Below are 26,679 nucleotides of genomic sequence, written 5' to 3'. Positions count from 1 at the left end.
TCTGCATCTCCATTCCTCTTAGTTCCTGCATGAAATAGGATTCAACATAACTGAACATAAATACTGGCTCCATATAATTAGTGGAATGAAAACACTTTTTAGACACTAAGAATCAGACTTGGGTAACTACTCTCTGATGGGCCCCACCTACAATAAGTTGTTTGTAGTCTAAGAAAGTAACATCAAAATGATTGTATTAAAAATACTGAGACATAATTGGGAGAAAAATAAAAAAATTAGATATGTGATGTGCTTTGCATTTTCATATGAAAGTTAGCTTGTGACAATTAAGAGTTCATATTTAAAAATGTTTAACAAGTTTTATTTTACATTATATTACAGGAGCTAAAAGTTTCATTCCAAAACCTCATATAAATAAAAGACAAAACTATGAATTCCAGTGTAATTACCCTAGCAAAATAGTGTACAGGTAATGACCAATGCCAAGATACATTTATATAATTTTGTGTATAATATCATTTTCTAGGTGATGGTAGTATCTAGCTATACATAACCTGAGTTTAATTAAAAACAAGCTATTGCTTAATCACTTACTTGTCAAAAGGAAGATCAAACATTTATGTTTATTTTGTGACCATTCACATTTCAGACCTTGAATGCCATAAACTGCACTATGTCATGCAATTTTGCAGTAAAATTCAGTGTACATAATTCAGGAACTCCATTAAGACATGGACAGCAAATTGCAGACTTATACACAAAGCTGATCATTTAAAGTGCCATACTATGCACTTGGTTTCCAGTTCCTGACCTTCTGTCCGATTTCTCATGAGCATGGAAATAACTGCTTATAGATTATCCAAAGCAGTGGTGCAATAGAGTGCATGTAAAAATCCAAATTTATCAAAGAAGAGACAAAAATAAAATATGGCCATGTACAAAGTACATAATAGTATATGAGAATTATTGATATAATCATCTTCCTGCAGTACTCAATATTCTTCTGATCTTTGTACACAATCTATCAAGAGAAAAATTTTAAATGCACTGGTTTCACACCTGTAACTCAAATCATAACCAATTTGAGCACTCTTACAAACTTAATCCAAACACTTGAATATAAAGGATTCTTAAGTCATTCACAAATGGGTACTTGAAAAGTTTGTTCAAAAATAATTTCAAAACATAAAAGTCATACAAGCAAAATAATTCACAGATGAACATCTAATATAAATATAAGCCTTTAACTCATTATTGACAAAGTGCATTCCTTATACAGTGATTAAAATGAGATGCACTACTGTGTACATATCTCTTACAATAATTCTCAACAAAACTTGAATGTTAAGAACAATGATGACATCTATTGCCTCTGAAAAAAAAATTTGTTTCCCATATCATTGACCAAACAATTTCAAAACTTGAAACTTGCAAAAATAGTTTGACATGAACAACATCAGGTATGCAAAAAGAATAAGCCAGAAAAAAAACAAAAATTTATGGTCACTCAAAATACCATTATTGTTATGCAGAGAATATACAAATACAGTACTGACAAATTACATCATAAATCAAATGTAAATGCACTCCAATAAAGGATAACTATTACAATTTGTCCTATGTTTATACACTTTCTGTAAATACAGTATTTGGGCAATTTGCAGCAAACTACAAAACATACATCAATCTTCCCTAAAATACCTTCATGGCAAGTATGTAATCATAGCATCACTCAGTAAATCAAGGCATACTGTGTACTCCTCATAAATACTATTGTATAAATCATTACAAAACACTATATTCAAAATTTAGCTTAAAATCTGATAACATGTACAAAACTAGTGGCAATTTCGTGCAAAAACTTTACCTATAGCTGTTTCTGCTGATTTACTTCCGGATTGTAGTTAGAAGTTAATTAATGAGAAAAGTCTGGATTCATGTGTAAAAGTGTCACTGGCAGGAACACTGGTTTAGATATCAGAAGACAATTGTAAATGTGAGAAACTCGCTTTCTACCAACATATACACAGAAAACCTGAAGTTAGTGTTAAAGACATTAAATAAGGTTTAGAAAGTGAACACACTGAGAGCTACATCATTCAACAATTATAATAAAAGCATACCTAACAATTTCTAAGTACTATACTGTGTTGTACTAATACTTTGTTAATTTTCTAGGTTTATGATGATTCAAAACATGATAAAGAGTTTCAATAAATTCCTTTAAATATTTCTTACCTCATATACATGAATATCCATAGTAAAAATACACTAGAGCAAAACAATTTTTGCATAAAATTTTTTTATACATCCTTACAATTTGTTAATGGTAAACATCATCTGGTTATAAGAACCTCCATAACCATTTTGTATTATGAATGTTTAGCCTTATCATTTATTAATGACTCAGATCCTACTAAGATTACAGATACAACACTGGGAAAATTACTAACACTATGTCTTATCACATTTTATGTACCATCCTGCAAAAATTTTCAGTATAATCATGAGGCACAAAATTTATTCATGAATGTCATCGTACTGTCTACACAAGTCTATGTATGTATGTATGTATGTATAAGGTATGGCACTGAGGCCAGCCCTGGTGCTGGGACCAAGAAGGCAATTCAGCATCATCATAAAAAACAAAGAAAATGATAGTGAGACGATTGGGTGTTAAGACTGTGTATGTGCAAAGTTACACTAATTCCTGTTAGTTTTTGAAATCTACAGTGGTTTTAATATCTGTATAATATATACTGTATCACTAATGACCAATGGGCTCAATTTTCTTAATGGTCATTTCTTGGCAAAGGAAAAAACATGTTTTAAATGGTGACAAAATAAGGAAATACATTACATTAAAAATAGATATCCAAACATGATTTACTGGTTCCTTTTTATTTATAGTGTTAATTCAGTAGTCAAGGGGTCCACAAAAATGATAAACAACACAAAGACTGGGATAATATTAATTTGCCATTACTTGCAATTTAATATAATTAGAGTAAACCGGATGACAGAAGTCAACTGAATTTGGCCAATTATGGTACTATAATAACTGATGAACTCGAGGTCAGCTTACATTGGAATAGCACCAGTTTGATATCTAAATTTTAGTCATCTAATTATCAATATTTGCTGGCCTACAGTTCATTGTTTACTGGATATGTTAGTTCATGATTGACAAAACTTTCCCTCCAAATATATTATGTGACGGTAAAATATATACCTGTAAAGTATAAAAATCAAGATATCAGTAACCCAATGTCAAGGGAGGTACTGTTCTGAAGAAATTCAACAAGCAAGAAATGTTTACCAGGTTAAATATATATGACCATTTAAGTGGCAGAAATGAAGCACAGGAAATTATGAACTGTATGTGAAATACTAAACAACAATATAGAATGTATAATACTCTTCTTCAATAAGAACATGTCTAAGTGAAATAAGTACTGTAATGTATTTCAGAGCATTAAAAGTTATGCAATTTTACCAGCAAACAGATATAACATCATTCACAGTGTAGTTCATGTAACAGTATTCTGAACATTACATCTTATAGGCATAAAAATCAAATTTCATCACCTTTTATTCCCAAGATAACAGTATAGCCTCCAAGAAAGATAATAACCACTTGTGACTTCATATTTAAAACTGATAATTTTAAACCTACCACTAAATGTGTTTACCTTGAAGAATATGAAATTCTTGAATTATGCATTACAAGAAACTTATTCCCTCAAAGTTTCATGCATACAATTTTCATTATTAAATCATGAACAAACAATTTTAACATACATTTCTGCTTAAGTAAATACATTGTAAAATTTCATCTCTCTGTACTTTACTGATTTTTAGATATGCAACATGCTTTACAAGTCTTCTAAATGTTTTTCTTGCTAAACCTTCCCTTCTGTACAAAATTTTACTGTAAAGTTAATTCAAGTTTTCTGTGTATACTTATATCATAGCTTAATTAGAATACATAGGAAAATTAGACCTAAGAAGAAAGATTAAATAGGATTAAGATTGATATTAAGATAGTTCTCAAATAGAAGATGAGAAGGTTTTAAAGTTACTTGAATTGAGAATACTGTTTTATAAGATCCTAATGACATAGATGTCATATAAAAAGTTTCACCTTAGCCAATGAATAATAACTATATTGATATAAAATATGTATTGCTAAAAACTTTCTTTTCTCCCTATCAGGATAACACTATAAAAATGCTTAAAAACTGGCTACATATTAGTAAACATCAACCAATGACATTGTGAAAGACTAGCCTTAACAACCAGTAATACAAAACTAATAGTAACCATTATCACCCCCTGACCCTATAAACGACGAGGTCATCAGTAATTGCTTGCCAAAACCTGGCGGCAGCTAAGGAAGGATGGCTCTTATGGATAGCTAAACAGTTTACAACACCATCCAATGCTAAAGCTTTTGTAAGAGAAAGAGGAGGAGGAAAATACAGAAACAAGATAGAAACTACTCTTTATAACCTAAGGAAAACTGCATATTTTCATTGTAATACAGTGTTGCAAAATATGTATATAATATCAAGCAATTAATTTAATCATGATGAGACCATTACTTAAAAAAGTAAAAGTGTCTTTTTCCATTGAAGGGATTAGGATAATGTAGTAGATATATCCCACAGATGCAACTGTTGACAAACTTCCACAGTGTAGACATGCAAATACTGTACAGGTTTACCAATTTTCCTTAGTTGTCAACAAGTCCTTCATTGTCGGAAGACACATAGTTAAGCAGCTTACTCAAATCCTATAACAGTGCTTTGTGATATATAAGCTATTATCTATGAAATTTTGCAAGACTACTGGATCACTAATTTACTAAACAAAATTACCAAATATAGTTATAGATCAAATAAAAACTGTTGCTTGTATTTTATACAAAGAAAATATTACCATATACTGCATCAAATGATAAAATATATTATATTACAAACTTCTAATACTGCATCAATCAACAAATTTTACTCTTAAAAGCCACTGCATTAATTCATTAACAGTTTTAAACAATTAATAATGACTTACCATTAATACAATCACTTGCTATTTCTTAAATGTTTATAGAAACAATCCACTCATATATATATACTGATGTACACATTACATATAAAACAATTGTCGTACAATAAGTACATTTGTGCTTTTTGATACGCTTCTTTGATTTCATAAGGAAGCCAGACGAAAAGGAAGTTAAGGCTTTCACAACTTTTTTAGTCTGTGTCTTACTCTTAAGATATACTAATATAATATGATGTTCTGACTTGCATATACTGTACTGTATTTTCCACCTACTATTCACAAGCCATTTTATTCTCTTAAAAGTACTCAGGAAAAGGTCTATTTTTGCTAGATAAATCTTAATTTACTTTGTTTTAAAATCGATATCAGTTTTACTTGATATATGTTACCTTCTAGTAAACTGCTTGACCTACAAAATATAATGTCTACAGAAACAAAATTTTTTTTGAAATTGCAATATAATAAAACAATGTTTGAATTCATTTGTCTTTCAGAACTGAATAGAATATCATCCTGAAGGACCTGAGATTCCTAATTAACAATCATTATTTGATTTCATGCTTCCAATTTTCAGAAACACATATACAAAATCAATTTTAAAACTGAGTACTGTACTACTCTACATACAGTATAGTACATAATTTCAAGTAAAAAAGTTTTAATTTGCTTACAGTACATTTTCAAATATTATAAATGGAAGATGCAAAAGCCTTTTCTAAAGAGCGAGTAAAAGAGGGATGAAGTGTTTTCTAGTCTTCTTAATAGATCATAATACATTATAAAATCATTCTAATATAATCAATTTGAAAAGCTTGTACTGCATCGAGGAAAAGTTCAAGAGCTTATTCACTTTAAAAAGGAAGTTTCATATTATTTGGAGCCTTTTAGTTTGCATTGCTTTACAATCTGCAGTATGATACAAGTTCAAAAATGGCTGGCATTCCCAGAACCATGACTGAATATCGCATTTCTATATTTACCAAAAGGCTTTGGGTACTACTGTATACAATGTCTCTCATTTTCATTCAAACCTCAAGAATACCCAACCTCTAATAACAATTTTTTATATTCATTGTTACATATAAAATAATGAAACTGGCAGTTAAGACTCCCATCACTGACATGATTTTATTAAAATGTTGCTAAGGCTTGGCTGAGCAACTTTGTGTATTGGGACAACTATCAACTTGTCCATCTTATGCTAAAAAAATCTAAATTACAAAATTCCTGCATTTCGGTATCATCCTAATTAATTAAAATATCAGAGCTACTTTTCATTTTTCAGTCCCAACAAGTTTTTGATGTGTTTTTGTGCCTTGGCTAATGGGGCTTCTGCTGTTTCTGCATCCTTGAGGGCACTGTGAGGTAAATTGAGAGCCAGGGGATCTCGTAGCCTCTCAAGATCATTTTCTAATTGGGCGATTCTGTCCTTTAGCCGATTATATTTTTCTACATCCATTCCTATCTTTTTAGCCCTCTTATGGAAACTAATTAAGAACTGACGATCACGCACTTCTGGTAAAACAAAGTCCTGTAAGGAAATGAATTAATGAATATTAGAAATTACTGTAATTTAATTACATTTCTTCACTATTACATTTATAATCACATTACAAAGCTTAACATGAATTCTATGAAATTGAGATTATAAAAAAAGTTTATAAAATCTCTAAAAATACCAAGTGAGTGTAAAACTTCAAAAGTGTTTCTGCCAAAATCTGGTTTAGCTGTCAGCTTTGGCAGCAAATTACAAAGTCTCCTGTCATGCACTCCTGTCACTAGAGTTACCTGTCACTAATTTTCCATCTGCATGCCCAGTCAAAACAGGTCAATTTCTGGGAATGAATTTAGTCTCACTCATGACTGCTGAGTATTTCCCTTACAGCAGTATAACACAATACAGAATTTGTAAAGTAATCAGCGAAACATTTCAAATTAGCTCCAAATAAAATGTAAATTTTAAAATAATTTTGATGTCAATTAAATATGAAACCTCTTAACTTGGGGAAGCCCCTTTCTCAGTGCAGTAAATCACAAACATCTGTGAAAAAAAATTGCTTGAGCAAGGAAGGAGGTAATCCTCATTAATATTTATGGGAAATACAACTATTCCAAGACAGCTAAATAAGCTAGGCTCAGTGGCCTATTTAAACTACTTTCATAATAATAATAATAATAATAATAATAATAATAATAATAATTATAATAATTATAATTACAATAATTATAATTATTATAAATAACCAGCAGCCTGATGATGAGAAATAACCCGGGCCCCCTCAAGCAGGATCTCTTGAAGAAAACCAACGTAGTCTACCGCTACAAATGCCCCGACCGAGTGCGCCTCGGCTCTTACATCGGTATGACTAACCATGAGCTTCTCCAAGAGGATCTCCTGTCACGCCCAGGAGGGTGCCATATTTAATCACACCAGGACTGTTCATAACCTGAGAATAAAAAGGAATGACATTATCCCCAACATCGAGATAACAGATCAAGCAACCGACCATCACTGCCTCCGCCTTCTGGAAGCCCTACACATCGGGAGAGAGAAGCCATCTCAATACTACACAGGAGACCTCCCTCCTCCCGACATTGGCGCGAAGGGTGGCACCTACTGGTACCCTGGATGAGCAAACCAATCAGGAACTCCCATCTGTGGGCAGCAACCCTACGAACAATACTCTCAATGTGCACTCCAGTGCACGCATGCAAGAGCGCATGCAACCATCACTGCATGAGAGGAGACTTCGCCCGAGAAGAATCGCCTCAGGCAGCCAATGAAAAATCAACCTGATCTGAGACCCCCTGTATATACCACCACGAGCGCCCTGTCTCTCCAGATTCATCCCAACGTCCAGAAGATGACCATCGAGCTGGTTGAAACATGTCGACAGAAAAAGTACTGGAAATACCAGACAGACGTCAGAAAAAGAAAAAAGAAGAAATACTACAAAAAATACCATCAGGAAAATCTATGGATTTACACCCCAGGTTTCAGTAACCTGCTGTAATGCTTTAGAATAAAGAATTTCACCTGTAAGAAATATGCTGTTTCATCCATTAAAATATGAACATTGGACAATTATTGACTAATATTGATGTGCTGGAAAAGCAAATTATTAGAGGAATTAAGAAAACTCAGTATAAAATAAATTTGCTAAAATGCAGCCATTTTATTCAACAAAACTTACCTCAAAGAGGGTCTTCTTCCTTTGTATAACTATAATAATAATTATAATAATAATTATAATAATAATTAATAATTATAATTATATAATTATAATAATTATAATAATTATAATAATTATAATAATTATAAATAATATAATATAATTATAATAATTATAAGGACTGAAGGGATAAAGCTATCAGATGGGAATAGCATTAAACACATAGATGAGACAGGATACAAATACCTGGGAATAATGGAAGGAGAGGATATAAAACACTAAGAGATGAAGGACACGATCAGGAAAGAATATATGCAGAGACTTAAGATGATACTCGAGTCAAAACTCAACGCCGCAAACATGATGAAAGCCATAAACACATGGGCAGTACCAGTAATCTGATACAGCGCAGGAGTAGTGGAGTGGACGAAGGCTGAACTCCACAGCATAGACCAGAAAACTAGAAAACACGTGTCAATACACAAAGCACTGCACCCAAAAGCAAATACAGACAGACTATACATAACACAAAAGGAAGGGGGTAGAGGGCTACTAAGCACAGACGACTGCATCAACATCAAGAGCAGAGCACTGGGGCAATATCTGAAAACCAGTGAAGACGAGTGTCTAAGGAGTGCATGGGAAGAAGGACTGATAAAACTTGACGAAGACCCAGAAATATACAGAGACAGTAGTATGAAAAACAGAACAGAAGAATGGCACCACAAAGCAATGCATTGACAGTACATGAGACAGACAAAAGAACTGGCCAGCGATGAAACATGGCAATTACTACAGAGGGGATAACTCAAGAAGGAAACGGAATGCTACAAGCAACACAAGATCAGGCCCTAAGAACCAGATATTTCCAAAGAACAACAGATGGAAATAACATCTCACCCATATACAGGAAGTGCAATATGAAAGATGAGACCATAAACCGCATAGCAAGTGAATGTCCGGCGCTTGCACAGAACCAGTACAAAAAGAGGCATGACTCAGTAGCAAAAGCTATCCACTGGAGCCTGTGCAAGAAACACCAGCTAGCTTGCAGTAGTAAGTGGTACAAACACCAACTTGAAGGAGTGATAGAAAACGATCAGGCAAAGGTCCTCTGGGACTATGGTATCAGAACAGATAGGGTGATACGCGCCAATAGACCAACATGACATTGATTGACAAAATCAAGAAGAAAGTATCACTCATTGATGTTGCAATACCATGGGACACCAGCGTAAACAAGAAAGAAAGAGAGACCATTGATAAGTATCAAGACCTGAAAATCAAAATAAGAAGGATATGGAATATGCCAGTGGAAATTGTACCTATATTCATAGGAACACTAGGTACGATCCCAAGATCCCTGAAAAGGAATCTGGACAAACTAGATGTCGAAGTAACTCCAGGACTCATGCAGAAAAGTGTGCTACTAGAAACAGCACACATACTGTAGTGAGAAAAGTGATGGACTCCTAAGGAGGCAGGATGCAACAAGGAACCCCACACTATAAAAACCACCCAGCTGAATAGGATGACTGTGATAGACAAAAAAAAAAAATAAATAAATAAATAATAATAATAATAATAATAATAATATATGCAGAGACTTAAGGCGATACTCAAGTCAAAACTCAACGCTGAAACATGACAAAAGCCATAAACACATGGGCAGTACCAGTAATCAGATACAGAGCAGTAGTAGTGGAGTGGACGAAGGCTGAGCTCAGCAGCATAGACCAGAAAACTAGGAAAAACATGACAATACACAAAGCACTATACCCAAGAACAAATACAGACAGACTATACATCACACGAAAGGAAGGAGGGAGAGGTCTACTAAGCAAGAGGACTGCGTCAACATCGAGAGCTGAGCACTGGGGCAATATCTGAAAACCAGTGAAGAAGAGTGTCAAAGGAGTGCATGGGAAGAAGGACTAATAAAAGTTGACGAAGACCCAGAAATATACAGAGACAGGAGAATGAAAAACAGAACAGGAATGGCACAGCAAACCAATGCATGGACAGTATAAGAGGCAGACTCAAGAACTGACCAGCAATGAAACATGGCAATGGCTACAGAGGGGAGAACTCCAGAAGGAAACAGAAGGGATGCTAACAGTGGCACAAGATCAGGCCCTAAGAACCAGATATGTCCAAAGAACAATAGATGGAAATAACATCTCACCTATATGCAGGAAGTGTAATATGAGAGACAAGACCATAAACCACATAGCAAGCAAATGTCTGGCACTTGCACAGAACCAGTATAAAAAGAGGCATGATTCAGTAGCAAAAGCCCTCCAATGGAGCCTGGGCAAGAAACACCAGCTAGCTTGCAGTAATAAGTGGTATGAACACCAACCTGAGGGAGTGATAGAAAACGATCAGGCGAAGATCCTCTGGGACTATGGTATCAAAACAGATAGGGTGATACATGCCAATAAACCAGACTTGATGCTGACTGACAAAATCAAGAAGAAAGTATCATTCACTGATGTCGCAATACCATGGGACACCAGAGTAGATGAGAAAGAAAGAAAGAAAAAATTGATAAGTATCAAGACCTGAAAATAGAAATAAGAAGGATATAGGATATGCCAGTGGACATTGTACCCATAATCATAGGAACACTAGGCACGATCCCAAGATCCCTGAAAGGAACCTGGAAAACTAGATGCTGAAGTAGCTCCAGGACTCATGCAGAAGAGTGTCCTATTAGAAACAGCACACATAGTGAGAAAAGTGATGGACTCCTAATGAGGCAGGATGCAACCCAAAACCCCACACTATAAATACTGCCCAGTCGACTTGGATGACCAAGATAGACCAAATAAAAAATAATAATAATAATAATACTGTAATAGTAATATACTGTACATATACATGTATTGACTTTTGTAATACAGTACTGTATCTCACTTCATGAGACTATAAAGGACAAGAGCACTACCTCATCTGAACACAGTAACCTTTACAGGCCTTTGTTCCCTACATAGTGGGAAAGGTACCTAAATTATGAGACATCTGTCACTACTTGTCCCTGTCAAAGAAAGACATGGGAAAGATCTGCTTGTAAGCTTGAATAACAGGAACTAACAGATTATTTTTTTCTAAGGTGATGCAGCCATCTACTAGCAAGGGAAATTGTAGTAAAGTACACGTATTTATTACACAAAATTTTTCAGCCAAAACCATCAATCTTAATTAGCCTCAATTCACTGTATTAAATTCCTCAAACAGGTAGCTTCTGAAGTCTTGATGATGGAAGAAGAATAACTTTTAGAAGTTAAACAACCACTCAGCGACAGTATACACATGCACTCTTGACCCATCAAAAACGAAAAAAGTTCTGGCCTTATTCTTTTGTAAAACACTAAGACTGAAGGGAGTGAAAAGGGTAACTCCATTATGATCAATGGGTACAGGAATTTTTATTCGTTTTATAAGAACTACAATTGTTTTGTAACAAACCCAACAATAATAATTAGCCTGCATTGTTATTTAGGTGGAAGGACAAGAGAAAATTATCCCAACTACATTAATACAGTATTCCAATGAGTCTAGGATCACTTGCAGACAGAAAACATCACAAACCTCATGTTACTTAAAATGCTTCCTTCTCAGAGACCTTACAATAGGCTTGAAAATTATGTTGAATTCTCTAAAAAGAATATCCTCTCCTGATTTGTAGAAACCAAGGCCCTGAAATCGTTCAATTAAAGATTCTTAGTCCAAATAAGATAGTACTGAATGGCTGTATTTGGCCTGCTGATTGCATTATCAAAACCTGACAATCTCTGATGTGGGTATTACTGCCTGAAGGAGCATGTAACTCACTCACTCACATGGAGTGAAGCAGAAGCCAGTAAAAGGGTATCTTCATAGATATAAATCATAATGGTTTATTACCCAGAGGTTCAAAGACAGACTTGGTAAGAGAATGAAAAATTAAGGGATGCTGTCACTTCTTTACTAGGCACTGCATTTTCAGCGTTGAAAGAACTCTTTAAGGCTGCTTTCACACCAAGGTGGCATGTCTCACGTGGCAAGTGGCAGGTGGCAAGTGGCAAGTGGCACAAGTGATGACAAGTGGCACGGTAATTTCAGATCAAGCAGCACGTTGCCACATGTTTCAGGGTGGCAGTTCACTTCACAGTGTACAAGATGGTATCATTGGATGAGGAGGTTATTGTTGCTTTGATTGGTGCTATAGTCGCCCCCAGAAAAAGAAAAACAAAGAAGTACTGGATACATCCGTATCTTAAAGATAATGTAGAAGCTCACAGTGTTTATGTAGTTGCAAAGCAACTAGGGCTCAATGAAGAGAAGTTCCAGCTTTTTTACCGAATGCCCTGTCTTGTTCATCCTTTGAGATGTACTGAGGTGATGTTGTGTCATACAGACATTTGTATTTCTCCAAAGCTTCTACAAATTTTATGTTAAATAGTTCGTTGTCTGGAAGAGGCATGCTCGTATTTGTGCACGAGAACAAGCACAAAAGACAACTGACAACAAAAAAGACACTGTTTCCTACAAGCCTGTGTGTCCCTCTCATCAGGCAGTGTTGTCACATTTGCTTGCGCAAATCTGTCTAGACTCTTGAAAACTAATCAACATGTGCCATACATCCAAAGGTTTTCATTTTATTGTATATTTTGTTATTACAATAAAACAAAATGTAATAATACATCGTCTAATAATATGTATGGAAGTGAAAGTTCCATTAAAGTTTGGCATCATATGTTCAATGTCGGAGTGGCATGCAAGTCGCACATGGCTCATGCGACGAGTCACGCCACCTCGGTGAGAAAGGTTTCATAGATTTCCCAGTGTTCATTTTCAAGTGGCGTGCTATGTGCCATGCCAAGTGCCACCTTGGTGTGAAGGCGGCCTAAGAACCTTGCAATCAGTTACAACGATAATGCTGAGTTCCAGAAATTCAACAATAACTGCCCTTTAGCTCTTAACTGCAGAAACTTACTGTTTTTCCCACTGTGAAAGGTGAAGGAAAAGTCTGCAATTAAGAGTATGGAGACAGAGAATCAATGCCTTTCTAAATATACCAACCAACAAATTGTAGCCATTTGGGTTGATATGGGCTGATGGGTGATTCCTGCAGCCATGATTGCTGAAAACCTTTCCTTTTGGGACCTCACTTGATAACCTCCACATGTTAAGTTGGAGTATTTCTTGATTGCTGTCATCTTATTGCTTCCAAAGTTCCTTCCTGAATGGTAAGCTACCGGGGTGGTGCACTAAAAGAGGCAGCAGATCAGCAAACTAATCTTAATGAGGCCACAGAGATGCTATTACAATCATGTTCTGAGTAGACTATCTCAACTTCTGCAGTAACTTGCAACACAGGCTAAAATGAGGGAAAGCCTGTCCCAAGTATGAAGCATGGCATCTAATTTCCATGATACTTGGCCTAGTTAAAAAAAATACAAATGAAGTCTTTATCGTTAAGAGCCTCTCCATAGTTTCCAAGAACTCTGTAAGCCTCTGGATCCAGAGACCACCTTAAAAGTTGAATTTTTTTTTCTGCCAAGACAGTCCACTAGTATCACATTCTTCTTCCCCAGAACAAACCTTGGAACTATTTTACCCTTGGTTTGCCCTGCCCACATATTTCTTTCATCATAAGGCACGGAGACTGATTTTGTGCATTCCTGGTTCTTTGGATAAGCAATGGTTGTGGTGCTGTCAGACATCATTCCCATGACTCTTACTTGCACAGAGAAAAATAAAGCTTGAGCAATTAAAAAGACTGCTTTTAACTTTGGAAAATTTATGTTGTGCCTAGTACAGATCTGACCAAGAACCTGTTACAGTACTTATTATGGTCCTAACAGCAAGGCTTCTCAACCATTAGAAACAATTCTGTCTTTGTTTGGACTAGAGGAACCCTGAGCAACATGGTAAGTTGGATCCTGCCACCACCACAGATCTGTCAGTACCTTGGCTGAGGTCTTTACAGGAACCTCAAACAGAAAATGGTTGTGTTGAACAAACTTTTCCAAAGAGGGGTCCATAACCAAGATGATACTGCCGTAGTTTTGCTGGAGGACTCTGAAGTCATGCATTATGCCTGTGTTTGTTTTCATGCTTAAGGTTCATTGCTGATGCAGATAGTATGAGACAGGGCTTTAACAAATCAATTCATAGACCTAGGAGGTGGCATATTTTGTAGATGATTCGGATCTCTTCTTAAAGCCACTGATGGTCCTGCTAATACTAGTCAATTGTATAAATGCCTTCTCAGTCATACTTGATGGATGTGCCCAAGGAGCTACTGGAGCCAGGGTTTGTGTAGAGAGCACAAAACTTATAAATTCTCCCATTTTAGATGAAGCCAAAGTATTTCCTGGATAATGAACTAATGGGCAAATGAAAATATGCATCCACTAGACCTATCAAGGAAAGAACACCCCACTTTCTGAACAACTTTCTCCTCTCCTCTACTCTACCGTTTTTATCCTCAAGAGAGCATGCTGTATTATTTATGGAGCTGAGGTCAATAATTGGGTGCCAACTACCAGTCACCTTTGGAACCAGAAACAAAAGTCTGTAAAATCCTTGTGAACCAACTGTTACCTCTTCTATCACAAGCTTCATGATAATCAATCTTATTTCTGTTTTCAAAACCGTGAACTTTTCAAAATTGTAAATATACGTAACAAAGTCCACTAGAAGTGAAGGCATTGGGGGCTTGTGTCCAAGAACAGTAGTTTGTAGTCACCCACAGTTCTGCACTTATCTCCTCCCATTTCCTCCAGTGCTCCTGAAGACAAGTCTCATTACTGGAAGAGAAACCATGGCAGTTGATGTTTTTGTCTTCAGGTCCTCCCCTGGGAAAGCTTCCCTAATTTACAATGCCCTCTCCCATGATGAAAGGGCAAACACTGTCTTCTAGACGGGTATACCTAGAAGTTTGGGGCACTTTGGCATAAGGACCTGTCTTTGTTGTAATGAAAAGAGGTAGAAGAGGAGAAAGAAGAGCAATGTAAGTCAAATAACTTGTACAAAGAACACAAGCAGCTATTCTCAATGGATACATTCATTTTATTAGTGCTGGTTGGGATGATGATGCTGGAGAAGGGTAGAGAGTTCTAATGAGGATGACATCCTTGAACACTTCTGCACACACACTAGCCACAGGTATGCTTCAAAGGCTTACCATACCTCCATGTCATCTATAGATATCTATAGCAAGAGGTAGTGATTAAGGTGTCTGTAAACATAAAGTCTGTCACTAAATCCTTTGAACAAATGGTTCTTACTGACTCCCACAAGTCACAGATCCTGTGTGGTACCTGGAATACCTAGCTAATGTCATTAAGAGGCAGATGAACCTCTTTGAGATACTGTACAATGTTTCATTTTGATATCAAGATGAGATTCTGATGTCAAATGATGTTCTTTAAACGCCATCCTTTGAGATTCCAATAACCTCAGATACGTCATATGTAAGAAATAAAAAAACCATCTATGAATATCTTGACATCCAGTGGTACTGGGATGACATCTGAGACATCTGAGTAGTGTTATGGATTGGTTTAACTCTACCTCTCATGGGCTGTTCAAGGAGAATATCATGAAACCAATCCAAAACTGAAAATCATAAAAATGTTTTCATAGTTTTCCTTACATTTTTAAATTCAATAACAGACATAAATAGCTGTAACATATATACCAATGGAAAGGAAATTTATTGTAATTTTTCTTGGTGCAAAAACTTTAAGTCTCCTTATGTCTTTTTTTTAAATATTTACTTATTAAAACTATAGCATTTTATGTTCTTGGATAACTAATGCATCATACTGACTATATAATATTTGCTTTATATATTGTCACAGACTCATAATAACCTATAATCATTTATAGTACTTCAAAATCATGCTAACCCAGTATTCTATCATAAAAACAATTGTACTCCAAGCAATAAGAGAAAATTACTCTTGCATGGACTCTAACTTACTGGATTTCTTTCCTTACCAGATCATCTCAGTACAGTAAATATAAAAATATTTGTTACTCAACAGAATAATCCATAAAGTAAGCCAGGATTATCAGATGCTAAAACAAACACAACTGACATTTTCCTATATAAACCTGTAAGCATGGATTCTTTGTTCCTAGGGTGTGACTCATCATACCCCAATCCTGTGTGCACTTGAGTCAGCCACTTGGTGTCTAGTGCCTGCCTTGTAAAGAGCCTACACTTTTATATCACTGCCATCTTTTGTCTTTTTGCTTTTGCAGGTACATTTTTTGGTAACAAAACCTTACTCATTTAATTAGACAATATTGCAGCAAACCCTACAACAGACAAGGATCCATTAATATAGTTTGAGCAAAGTGGACCTTCACATCTTACAATGTCTACTGTATTTTGCTTTTTTTTTTTCGTAGTATAGGCATAGATTTTACCTCAAACTTGTCAGTGGCATCAGTAATGAAATTATAATATACTTATTAGTTTGGCTGTGGTCTCTTTAAAACTTGTATAGCAAACTTTGTCTAGTGTATAAATTGTGTACTCTTCTCTGAGTGCTGTATTTATATTGTGGAGATCAGTCATTTTATTTGGCTGGGCTTGTAAATAAATTATCATTACTGGATAATGATTACTACAATATAAATCATTAGACACATGAAACTCAAAATGATTTACTGTAGGTAAGGAACATCAAGATGTTGACTGATAACATAATGCTATGGGTGTTAGAAAAGTGAGTGTTTATATCACGTTAATTAAAACTAAATAAATTATTATTAATAATGATTAAACGTTCCCTGACCGAGTCAAATCTGTTAGCAGTTTGACTGTTTGAAAACCAAAGGGGACTCTGCACTGAAAACACATGTAGTACTAATGGCTATGGAAACAGATTTACTAAATATTTACTGAAATGCTATAATGAAACCTTGGCTGGTTTTAAATACTGCAAATGGTTACATAACTATGGCTGGGAATATATAAAATTATTGCAAAATATTGAAATGAAGGACTTCAAATTACTATTTTATCATATTATGTGATTTTTTATGAATGTACTGTAAATTGCAGATCTCAGTTCATTATCAGTTTTCATACTGACTAGGAAACTAGCAGTTGTCTATGTGTTGGACACTGACGCATGGAGTTATATTCAAATATCTTTGTACAGTATTTCAATGTGGTATGGCCATTGGCTTCACCAAAATGGATTCTCATTTAAATTTGGTTTACATTTAAAACAACTGATAGCTTAGTTAGGCTGTCAAATTATGATGATTTACTTTTGCTGCTCTTTTCAAATTTTTAATACATCTATTTTGATTTGTATTGTTATTTTTCATTGATAAAAATTTTCACTCAAACATTTATGAATTACTTTACCAGTTTCAATCTCATACACATCATATTTTTGTTTTATGCATAATGTACTGTATATTGGCAATTTGTTTTGTGGGTTCAGGTTTATCATTTACTTTTGTTGCTCTATTGTTTATAAAGTTGGTGATCATGTGATATGTAGATTATTGATTTTGGAAGTACGTGTAGTTCTTTTAAAAATCATTTATAGCATCCACTTTGTGGGGTGCGGTGGATTCAATAAGGAGTTAATTAAACATCTTCCATTAGCCTGAAGAATTCTTGTGTTTATATATTTGAATTTCTTCACTCACAGATGTGGATGATGTTCGAAGAGTTTGTTCCTCAGTCTTGGATTTAAGAATAATCAAATTGTTTTTAGTGGTTGAAATCTTGTTTCTTTTCCTGCACCTCTGGATATTTTACTAAGGTTTCTTCTTCTCTGTCTTTTAGTTGTTCTGATCATTGGGGATTGTGAAATTTCTTCCATTTTTCTTGTAATTTCGGTCTTACCGATGAATTTAGTTTCTCATTATTACTTTTTTTTTTGTGCTGATGCATTACCGAGTGCCCTTTGGTTAGTTGTTATACAGTACTGTATTTTAATTTTCTTTGTACATTTTTCAGTGTTCATCATGGGGAATAGAGTCTTCATACTGTAGATATTAAGGAATGGAATGAAATGGAATGGAATATAAAATTAAGGACAAAGGCCAAGTGCTGGGACCTATGAGGTTGTTCAGCACTGAAAGGGAATTGAGAGTAAAAAGGTTTTAAAGGTGTAATAGGAGGAAAACCTCGCAGTTGCACTAAGAAACAAGTGTTAGGAGAGGGTGGAAAGTAAGATGGAAGAGAATACAAATAGAGGTACAGTAAAAGGAATGAATGGGGTTGCAGCTAGGGCTGAAGGAAAGTTGCAAAGAACTTTAAGTAATGCCTACAGTGCATTGTGTGAGGTGCACTGATGGCACTACCCCTTTATGGGGTGTAGATACTAAGGATTACATGCATGTTTTGGACAAGGGGTTTTTCTTCTGAATTATCAGTTTTTGCATTTTTATCCTTGGAATTCTTAGATGGGTGTACTGCTTCATTATCATTTTCTGTGTTACTTTCAATGTTTTGCTTAGCTACAATTTTATATGTGAATTTCTTGGGTGGGCAACTGAAAACCCTGACTTTCTCTTCTTATTTTGCTTCTCTTATGGTCATAACACTTTTGTCTTGCAAGATCCTTATTCTAGTATGTGTACTATATACAGTATCTAGAATGAGCATTCTTTGGACCCAGCTTGGTGTTTCAGTATGCCACGTTTCCAAACATAATACACATTTTAGATCAATATTACAGTGTTTCAGTATGGCTATATTTGTTGAAATTTTTACACTAAGGGTTTTTTGTATGTACAGTCAATTTCCTTATTTTGTCTTAATATTCAGATTTTTGTGGCACAAGTTTTGCCCTAAGAATGTCGTTTTTGATACTATTAGAGATGTATCTTTATTTCTCTACTAGGGTTGTACTTGGCTATATTCTCAATGTTTTGTATCTGATCTTAAGGAAACCTAAAACTGTTTTCTCTGAATCTGTTCTTCATCTCTCAGCAATATCACTGTTCCGTGTATGCTGCTCAGTCTATCATGTGTACAGAATAATGTTCACACTAGCTATTCAATTAATCATCATCCAGTTCTCTGACAGATTTTTGGTCATATGTAGTTTCAACAAGCCACTCATTTCTTTTACTTGTCCAAAGTGCAAATCTTTTCATCAAATACTGTAGGAGAATATACAGTAATTTTAAAGTCTATTGTAAGTCAAAATTGATAGTGTTAGATGTAGTTTAAACATTTTTCTTTTTTACTTCCCTCTTATATGGTTCTATTTATATGTGAGGTTGGACTGTTTTATGAGACATGAGAAAGATTGGGAACATGTATGTTTGTGCATTAATCATCACTGCACAATCTAACCCATATTCAACTACAGTACGTGCTTATGGTGTCAAGAAAAGGTTTATCCTAACAGATGAAGAGAAAATGGAGTGGTATAAAAGTGAGAAAGTCTTGCTAATTCAGTTTAGATCCAACACAAAAAACCAAATTATGATTACGTAGATCTAAGCAGTTACTCTCTGAGGCCCCTCTAACCATTGAGAAGGGGCACAGAGTCTGGAGGGTGTTGAGTTTATAAGTGTTTGTAACTTTTACAAAGAGCTTATCTATATCAGTTAATCCAGGAAGATGAGAGAGATTAAATCTGCATCAGACACATGTCTGGCAACATACAAGCAAGGTATCATGCTATGTTCAGAAACCTACAGAAACTTAAATAAAACTCACTTTATTTTTTCAAAATTTTGCTAGTTGTTCTCTTGGTATTTGCTATATTGGAAGGGTGAGAGCTTTATATTCAATTCATTTAATATTTCTGCACATGCTCTGTGTATGGAGGGACTAGAGTGGCAACCTAAAGTGTTCTACTAGATAACAGCATAATTATTTCTGAGGAAACACACAACTTAGTGATAAAAAAGACAATGAATATGAAGCTTTTGAAAGCCATTTCATTATCTCACAAGGTGTCTCATTAATATGAAGCAAGAAAAATACAAAAGGAAAGAAAGAGATAAAGGTAGTGAGAAGAGTAGATAAAGAAATATGTCATATTAAGAAGCCTATTTTTTTGGTTTATGACATTAAACATACTTCTACATGAGCACCCATTAAAGATAACTGTAGAAACAGATCAAATTAATACACCAACTTTAACACTAAATGTGTTTGGCTATAATTTGAGACTGAAATAACAAAATAATCTGGGTGAACTTTGTCTCTAGACTTTCAGGCTCCTGTGCCTTTAGTGCTGAGAGAAAATAGTATGATGAATACAGTACATACAAACTTTTGTTTGCATCTATCTCTGAAGATGGCCTATTTTACCCGATTCAAATGTGGTAGACCGTTGTGTTGCTTGATAATTCTCTGTGCAGTAGCTAGAAAAATTATCCGTCACAAAAATTCCTGGTTACGCTTACAAAATTAAAGTTCAGTGCTTCGAGGATCACTGCGAAATACCCTTAAAAGAGATTCCCAGAGAACCTCCACCTACTGGTGATGGGCTCTTTGCTTATCTTATACATTAACCAGATCTTAGAAACCATTAATACACTGCTACCAAGTGGTCCTCTTGAAGACAAAATCTTGTTGATCAAGAACCTGATTAAAGAAAGCAGAGGAAGACATACTATTAGTTGCTGTTAAGAAAGAGTTTACAAAGGAGTATCCAAAATTGTCCATAGTTGTTAACACACACCAAAATTTAGTAATAATTAAAGGGCTAGTTTTTCCTAACCAAATCACCTGCAACCATGTTCCTCTTTCCAAGGGGTGAACCTTGGAATGGGGGCTGTGTTTCTTACTATTCTACTGTCTCATGAAGGTTGCTGACTTGGGCATCCTTAATTCAAAATCAGGCTATCTTTTTTTAGATGCCCATTACCAGAGTGTGAATATTTCTACACCTCTTTTAACTACTGTTAGTTCTGCCTATTGATACTTGACCACTGCTCCTCTCCTGGTTCCATCCTTAAATATCATCAGGTTTTCCACATAGACTCCTGTCCTTTTGACAATGTTTTCATTTACAGGTTTAACTCAGTATCAAAAGGGCAATGGTAAATCCTACAGAAAATCATTTTTCTTCTTCCAATGTAGGACTTTCCTGTGGACTTTGATAAAATCCACCAGGTGTTATATTCTATGTTGAATGGCTGTTCATTTCATGGAAACTAAACCTATGGGTATAATAATCCTGCCTCTTCCAACTAGGCCAGCTTCTCTAGTGTGGGTTACTGACAGGCACAGTTCTGCTGGCACTACTCATCATTCCATGAATCAACTGGACACTGCATAAATATGCCTAGCTTCCTAATTGAGAAATCTACTGTATCTCCTCCAGTGTTAATGTCAGATGCAGACAGACTATCCTCTGAGATGGCTTAGGGTTAGACTTCTTGAATTCTTGCTTTGCATAATTAACAGACATTTGTCACACTTGACTATATCCCAAACATCAGCTTACAAATTTTCACTGAATGATACAAGAAAAAAAATCAGTTATCAGACTGACACAGTTATGTATCTTTTACAGAAACCATCACCTTTGAAGTGCTGTAGAGATCAGAGCCTATGGTTACCATGAAATCTTCCCTGATGGATTGATCACTACACAAATTCTGGTGCCCATTCCAAAGACGGTCTGTCAGACAAATTTACTGACCTCTGATATCTAGCCACCCGTACTTTTAGTTGTCTCAGATCCATCATTTTCCTTCTTCATTTCTGAAGCAGATTTTTTGGTAACAGACTTAACTTTCGAGAACAGAAAAATTCATATGGGGATATGATGGACTTTTTCTTCTAGTCCTTTACCATAATGTTTCTGGAGCCTGTTTCTGATAGTCTTCGAATTAAATTTTCAAAGCTTGCTTATGCTTCCCCTGGACAGTGTATACTACAAGGCTTGCTCATAACCCCAGCCTCATATTCTTAATAGGATACTTCATACACTATTTACTTTTCCATTATTTCAATAAGACCAAACAATACCAATCCTGCAGTCCTCCTTACTTAATACATACTGTACTTCTCCAACAGTATCCACACTTTTCCCTTTCAATTGCATTCAATATCCACACAGTGCTTGGGTAGCTTACAAACTCATAAATTTAAATTTATGAATCTATAAACACACTACTGAACCTCTGAAGAACTCCATCTGCTTTCCTTGCAGTTACTCCCACACACCTAGAGTATAAGGATTAACTTCCAAACTTAGCGCCTCTCTATGAACATATATTTCTTTTATTTTCATTGTTTTCATTTCCTTTTAATAGCCTTACTTTCACTAGCATTCATTTTGAAATTTCTCTTCTTTACTATCATCACCAATTAGTGGCTGAAACAAACATCAACCACTTCATACTCCAGTCACAATTCCTTTTCTTATTCCACAAGATTGCACCTCCACCTGTGGTCACCTAGATTTCTCTCATCCTACATATACAGAAATAATGAACAGCCAAGGAAACCCTACAAACGTATTTCCAAGACCCACTTTTATACCAAACCGTCACTTTCCTATCTACATAGTTTATCAAAAGATTTATTCTCAAATAAAATTTTCTAATCAGTATCTATAAAAAAATATTTGGGAATACATATATGTACTTAACAAACTCCAAATTGGATCCCTCTCAATCCTGAGCTTTTTGAAATGCAAGCTTGCCAAATACAGATTTTTCCCTCACTTTCCAACTTCTTGCACAACTGCATTTACAGTATGTTTCTCTTATTCAGAAAATACTATTTCAGTAACCCTTAAATCCAAGTCTTTTAATTTTCATTTCTTTATTGAAATGTGCTTCTTGTATGTAAACAATTTCTAAATTCCTCAATTATTCTTTCATACAATTATGATATAAAACTGCCTTAACAATGGATGTATACAATTACTGTAACTACTGAAAAAAAGTACCCCTCGTAAGTTTAACAACCTTAATAATACAGTACAGCAAATTTTTTAAAATCCTATTTTCAAATTTTACTATATCATTTCCAGTTCAACATAGTCTTTTTTTTTTATTAAAGAAACCCCCTTCTTACACTATACTTGTGTGGGAAACATATCTGGATGAAGTGGGTTAATTACAAAATGCATGTCATTCAGGTGAAGGTGAGGATGATCCAAATCGAGTTTAGCTATGACAAAAAATTCTTGTTAATATTTAAAAACAAGATACTAAAGTATTTCATTAGTGAGGTTTCTCAAACTGCATCATAACACTGACAGAGAGTTATTTCATTCCTTGACAATACGAAATTCATTAAAAACTATACTCACAGAATAGAGTGATTAATAATCTAGTATTCAGCTTGTCAATATGATCTTTATTTTTTTGGCAAATTGAGAGTAATAGGGTCACGTAGTCTATTTAGATCATCTTCTAACTGAGCATATTTGTTTTTTAACTGGTTATATTTCTCAACATCCAAACCAGTTTTCTTTGCTCTTTTATGGAAACCAATAAGAAACTGTCTGTTACGCACTTCAGGCAGTACAAAATCCTGAAAGAAAAAATTAATTAGCAGTGTTTCAGTGTTTACAATACACAATTTCAAGGAGAATGGGGCAAAACAGAATACTCTTTCAAAATAAGTCATAATAAAATCATGTTTTCAACTTAATAAATAACAAAATATAATATGGGACAAGCTATTGCATGCCTGATAATGAATTTGCTCTTCTAATCTGTAGGCATTGAAATTCACTGCATTCATCTTTTATACTACAGTACATGCAATATTTAAAAGCTCTTCAAGAGCAGACATATGGCATTTGAAAAGAAACTGAATCCGTTCTCTATTGAAGCACTGCTTACAATGAAGTATGTTGGACCATAAGTTAAGATCTTAAATGGTCTATCATAAGTAAAAAATAAATTTGATGAAAATCTTACTGTAGTCATGACAACAAGTAATACAACATTCCTGTTACACAAAAGAGGCCATGGAATTCATAATTTTAGGCCATTTCATAAGAACACCATGTTTATTTATCTCCCAGGGGGCTGAACTGTTTAAGTGACATCTACAGCCTAGATTAGACAACATTTGCTTTGTACAGCAATGTCTAGGCTGGTCTGTCTGCTGCTCCTCAATTTTTGTAAGATAATTTCTTTATGAAATTTAATACATTTTTGCTTTTGGCTTTTATGTAGGTTCTATGGTGCTTCCATAAATTATACTTTGCTGTTTGATTTATGGGTATATGATGATCTCTTTTCTTTGTGTCAATCTCTTCATTTTGTCCAGTTTGCATTTTCATAGATCATAACTGTGGTCCTCTCTATGGAGTCATCCATGTCAATATTATTTTTTATTCCAATTGGTAGTTGACTACTAATTTTATTTATTATTAGTGTAAAGAGGTACTATGAACACTTCCCTGTGGGGCACCATTTTCAAGTGGAAAGTCTTTCAATAAATATCATCAAATTACACCTGGAAGATATAGATGCCACATGTCTTCAATATAAACTGCGAAATGCCATGCATATTTTTGTAAAATGTTTTTAAAAGTGACCCTTTCTATGTAGCATCATAGGTTTTCATATATCAAAGAAAATGGCTATTGTTATTTGTTTGCATTCAAAACCTCTACAGGAGTGATCTTTGAGATGGTTATAGTTTATTGATAGTAGATCTATTGATCTGTGATACAAACTGGGTAAGTGTCAATATTTTATTTTAACATATGCCATATAAGTTGTGCATTTACCATTTTCTCAATTAATGATAATATCTTATTTTTACACTTGTCCAATACGAGTTGTGAATTTACCATTTCCTCCATCAATGTCGATATCTTATTTTAACATTTTTCTCTATCAATATCAATACAGTATCTTATTTTTGCAAACATACCATACGAGTTGTGAATTTACCATTTTCTCTATCCATATCTTATTTTAACACATGTGCCACATGAGTTGTGAATTTACCATTTTCTCTATCAATATCTTATTTTCACACGTGCCTTACGAGCTGTGAATTTACCATTTTCTCCAACAATCTGCAGAAACAACTCATCATCCAGTTTAAGGTGCATGAGCAATCCTGACAGTTGCCATCATCATCATCATCATCTTCAATATCTTTAAGTCAGATGTCCCCTTTATGGGATAAGACATAAGATGAGTGCTCTCCATTTTTATTTAAATTGAGCACTTTTGCCTGAACTTCAATCTTGTCTATCCATTCACCCATACCAATTCTCAATTTCTTGGTGTGCTACATCCATATCTAGACCTTTCATGACTAACTGCTCCCAACATCACATGTCCAAAACACCTCCATCTGAAATCTTAGTCTATGTTTCAAGTCTCTGGATGACACATCTTTCCTCAAATTCCTTTGTTGAATGTCTTCCCAAACAACTGTAGCCATGACTCTCAGAATTTTGTATTAACACACCAAAATCTTCTCAACGTTCTTTGCAAATGCCATATTTCTGCTGCACAGAGTAGTGCAGATCTTTTATAAGCTTCATACTCTTTGGTGTGTGTCCTGTCACAATAAGCTTGGGCTACTGTACTTCCACAGACTTTAAACCCTTTCATCTCAAATCCATTCTTACCATCTTGGAAGCATTTCAACAAACTTTTCAACAATCTTGCAGTTAACACTTGGCCATTTGCAAAGAATACTTCCTTTCTGTTCTTTGTAGCTTCCTCAATTATTAAGATATGCAGTAACAGAACTATAGTTGATCCCTGATAGGCACCTCCACCTATCTCAGATTCTCCTCACATTACTGCCATTTCCTTTATTCTAATTGTTTGTCATGATATACTAACATCACTAGCTCTGCTAACTGCTTTCCTTGTTACCCATTCAGAATACTTTTGAGATTCACAAATATATGGTGTAACATCTCTTTTCATATAGCACATCACCTGCATTGCTGATTTCTCTCACACGAAATCAAATTATTTCTCTGCCTTTTGTCCAGCACTTTCTCTAATAATTTCTGGCAACTATATTTGTCGACATTTCTAAAACAATCACGCACATCCATACTTACATTGTAATATTATTGTCCCAGTCTTTTCTTTTTCTGCTAGTTCAGTCTCCTCCAGTTTTCTAACATTCTGGTTACATTGTTACTGACTGATGCTGCAGCTGCTTTCAGATGATGCTTGTTTCCCTTAAGGCCCAGGGCTTCTCCCAGGACCTCATGAAAAGCAAACAATTTCACGTTTCCCAAGAGTTCTCTTAACCTCTTCAGAAGTTACAGTCTCTATTGCGCCCTTTATGCCAGTATCCTCTACTTTGCATTTATTCCCTTTATTCAGTAGATTTTCAAAGTATTACCTCCATCATTCTATTAGTTCTTTCTTTTCACCTTTACTTCCTCCATTTTCATCTTTGAGATACAGTACAGTACTCATAAAATCCCAAAACATTGGGGCATCTCCAAGGATGACTTCATAAGTCCTAATCATTACTTTTACCCTCGAGGGCTGGATGGGTGGCCTTGTGAGTACATTTGTGGTTGGA

General features: G+C 34.9%; 1 protein-coding gene across 3 annotated transcripts in view; it reads right to left on the bottom strand.

Moving 5' to 3' along the window:
- Window positions 1-241: 241 nt before the first annotated feature.
- MCU (mitochondrial calcium uniporter) overlaps window positions 242-26,679 on the bottom strand; it is a 617,067-nt gene continuing 590,629 nt past the window's right edge. For 2 of the 3 annotated variants that reach the window (XM_067104776.1, XM_067104778.1), the window contains exon 7: window positions 242-6,556. In XM_067104776.1, the coding sequence (XP_066960877.1) occupies window positions 6,293-6,556 (264 nt within the window). In that variant the 3' untranslated portion in view covers window positions 242-6,292. Of the gene's footprint in view, window positions 6,557-23,461; window positions 23,686-26,679 lie in introns of all 3 variants that reach the window. The other variant, XM_067104777.1, reaches the window with a different exon arrangement.

Source organism: Macrobrachium rosenbergii, chromosome 6 (assembly GCF_040412425.1).
Source record: "Macrobrachium rosenbergii isolate ZJJX-2024 chromosome 6, ASM4041242v1, whole genome shotgun sequence".
Taxonomy (NCBI): Eukaryota; Metazoa; Arthropoda; class Malacostraca; order Decapoda; family Palaemonidae; genus Macrobrachium; species Macrobrachium rosenbergii.
This window is presented reverse-complemented; position numbering and strand designations above follow the sequence as displayed.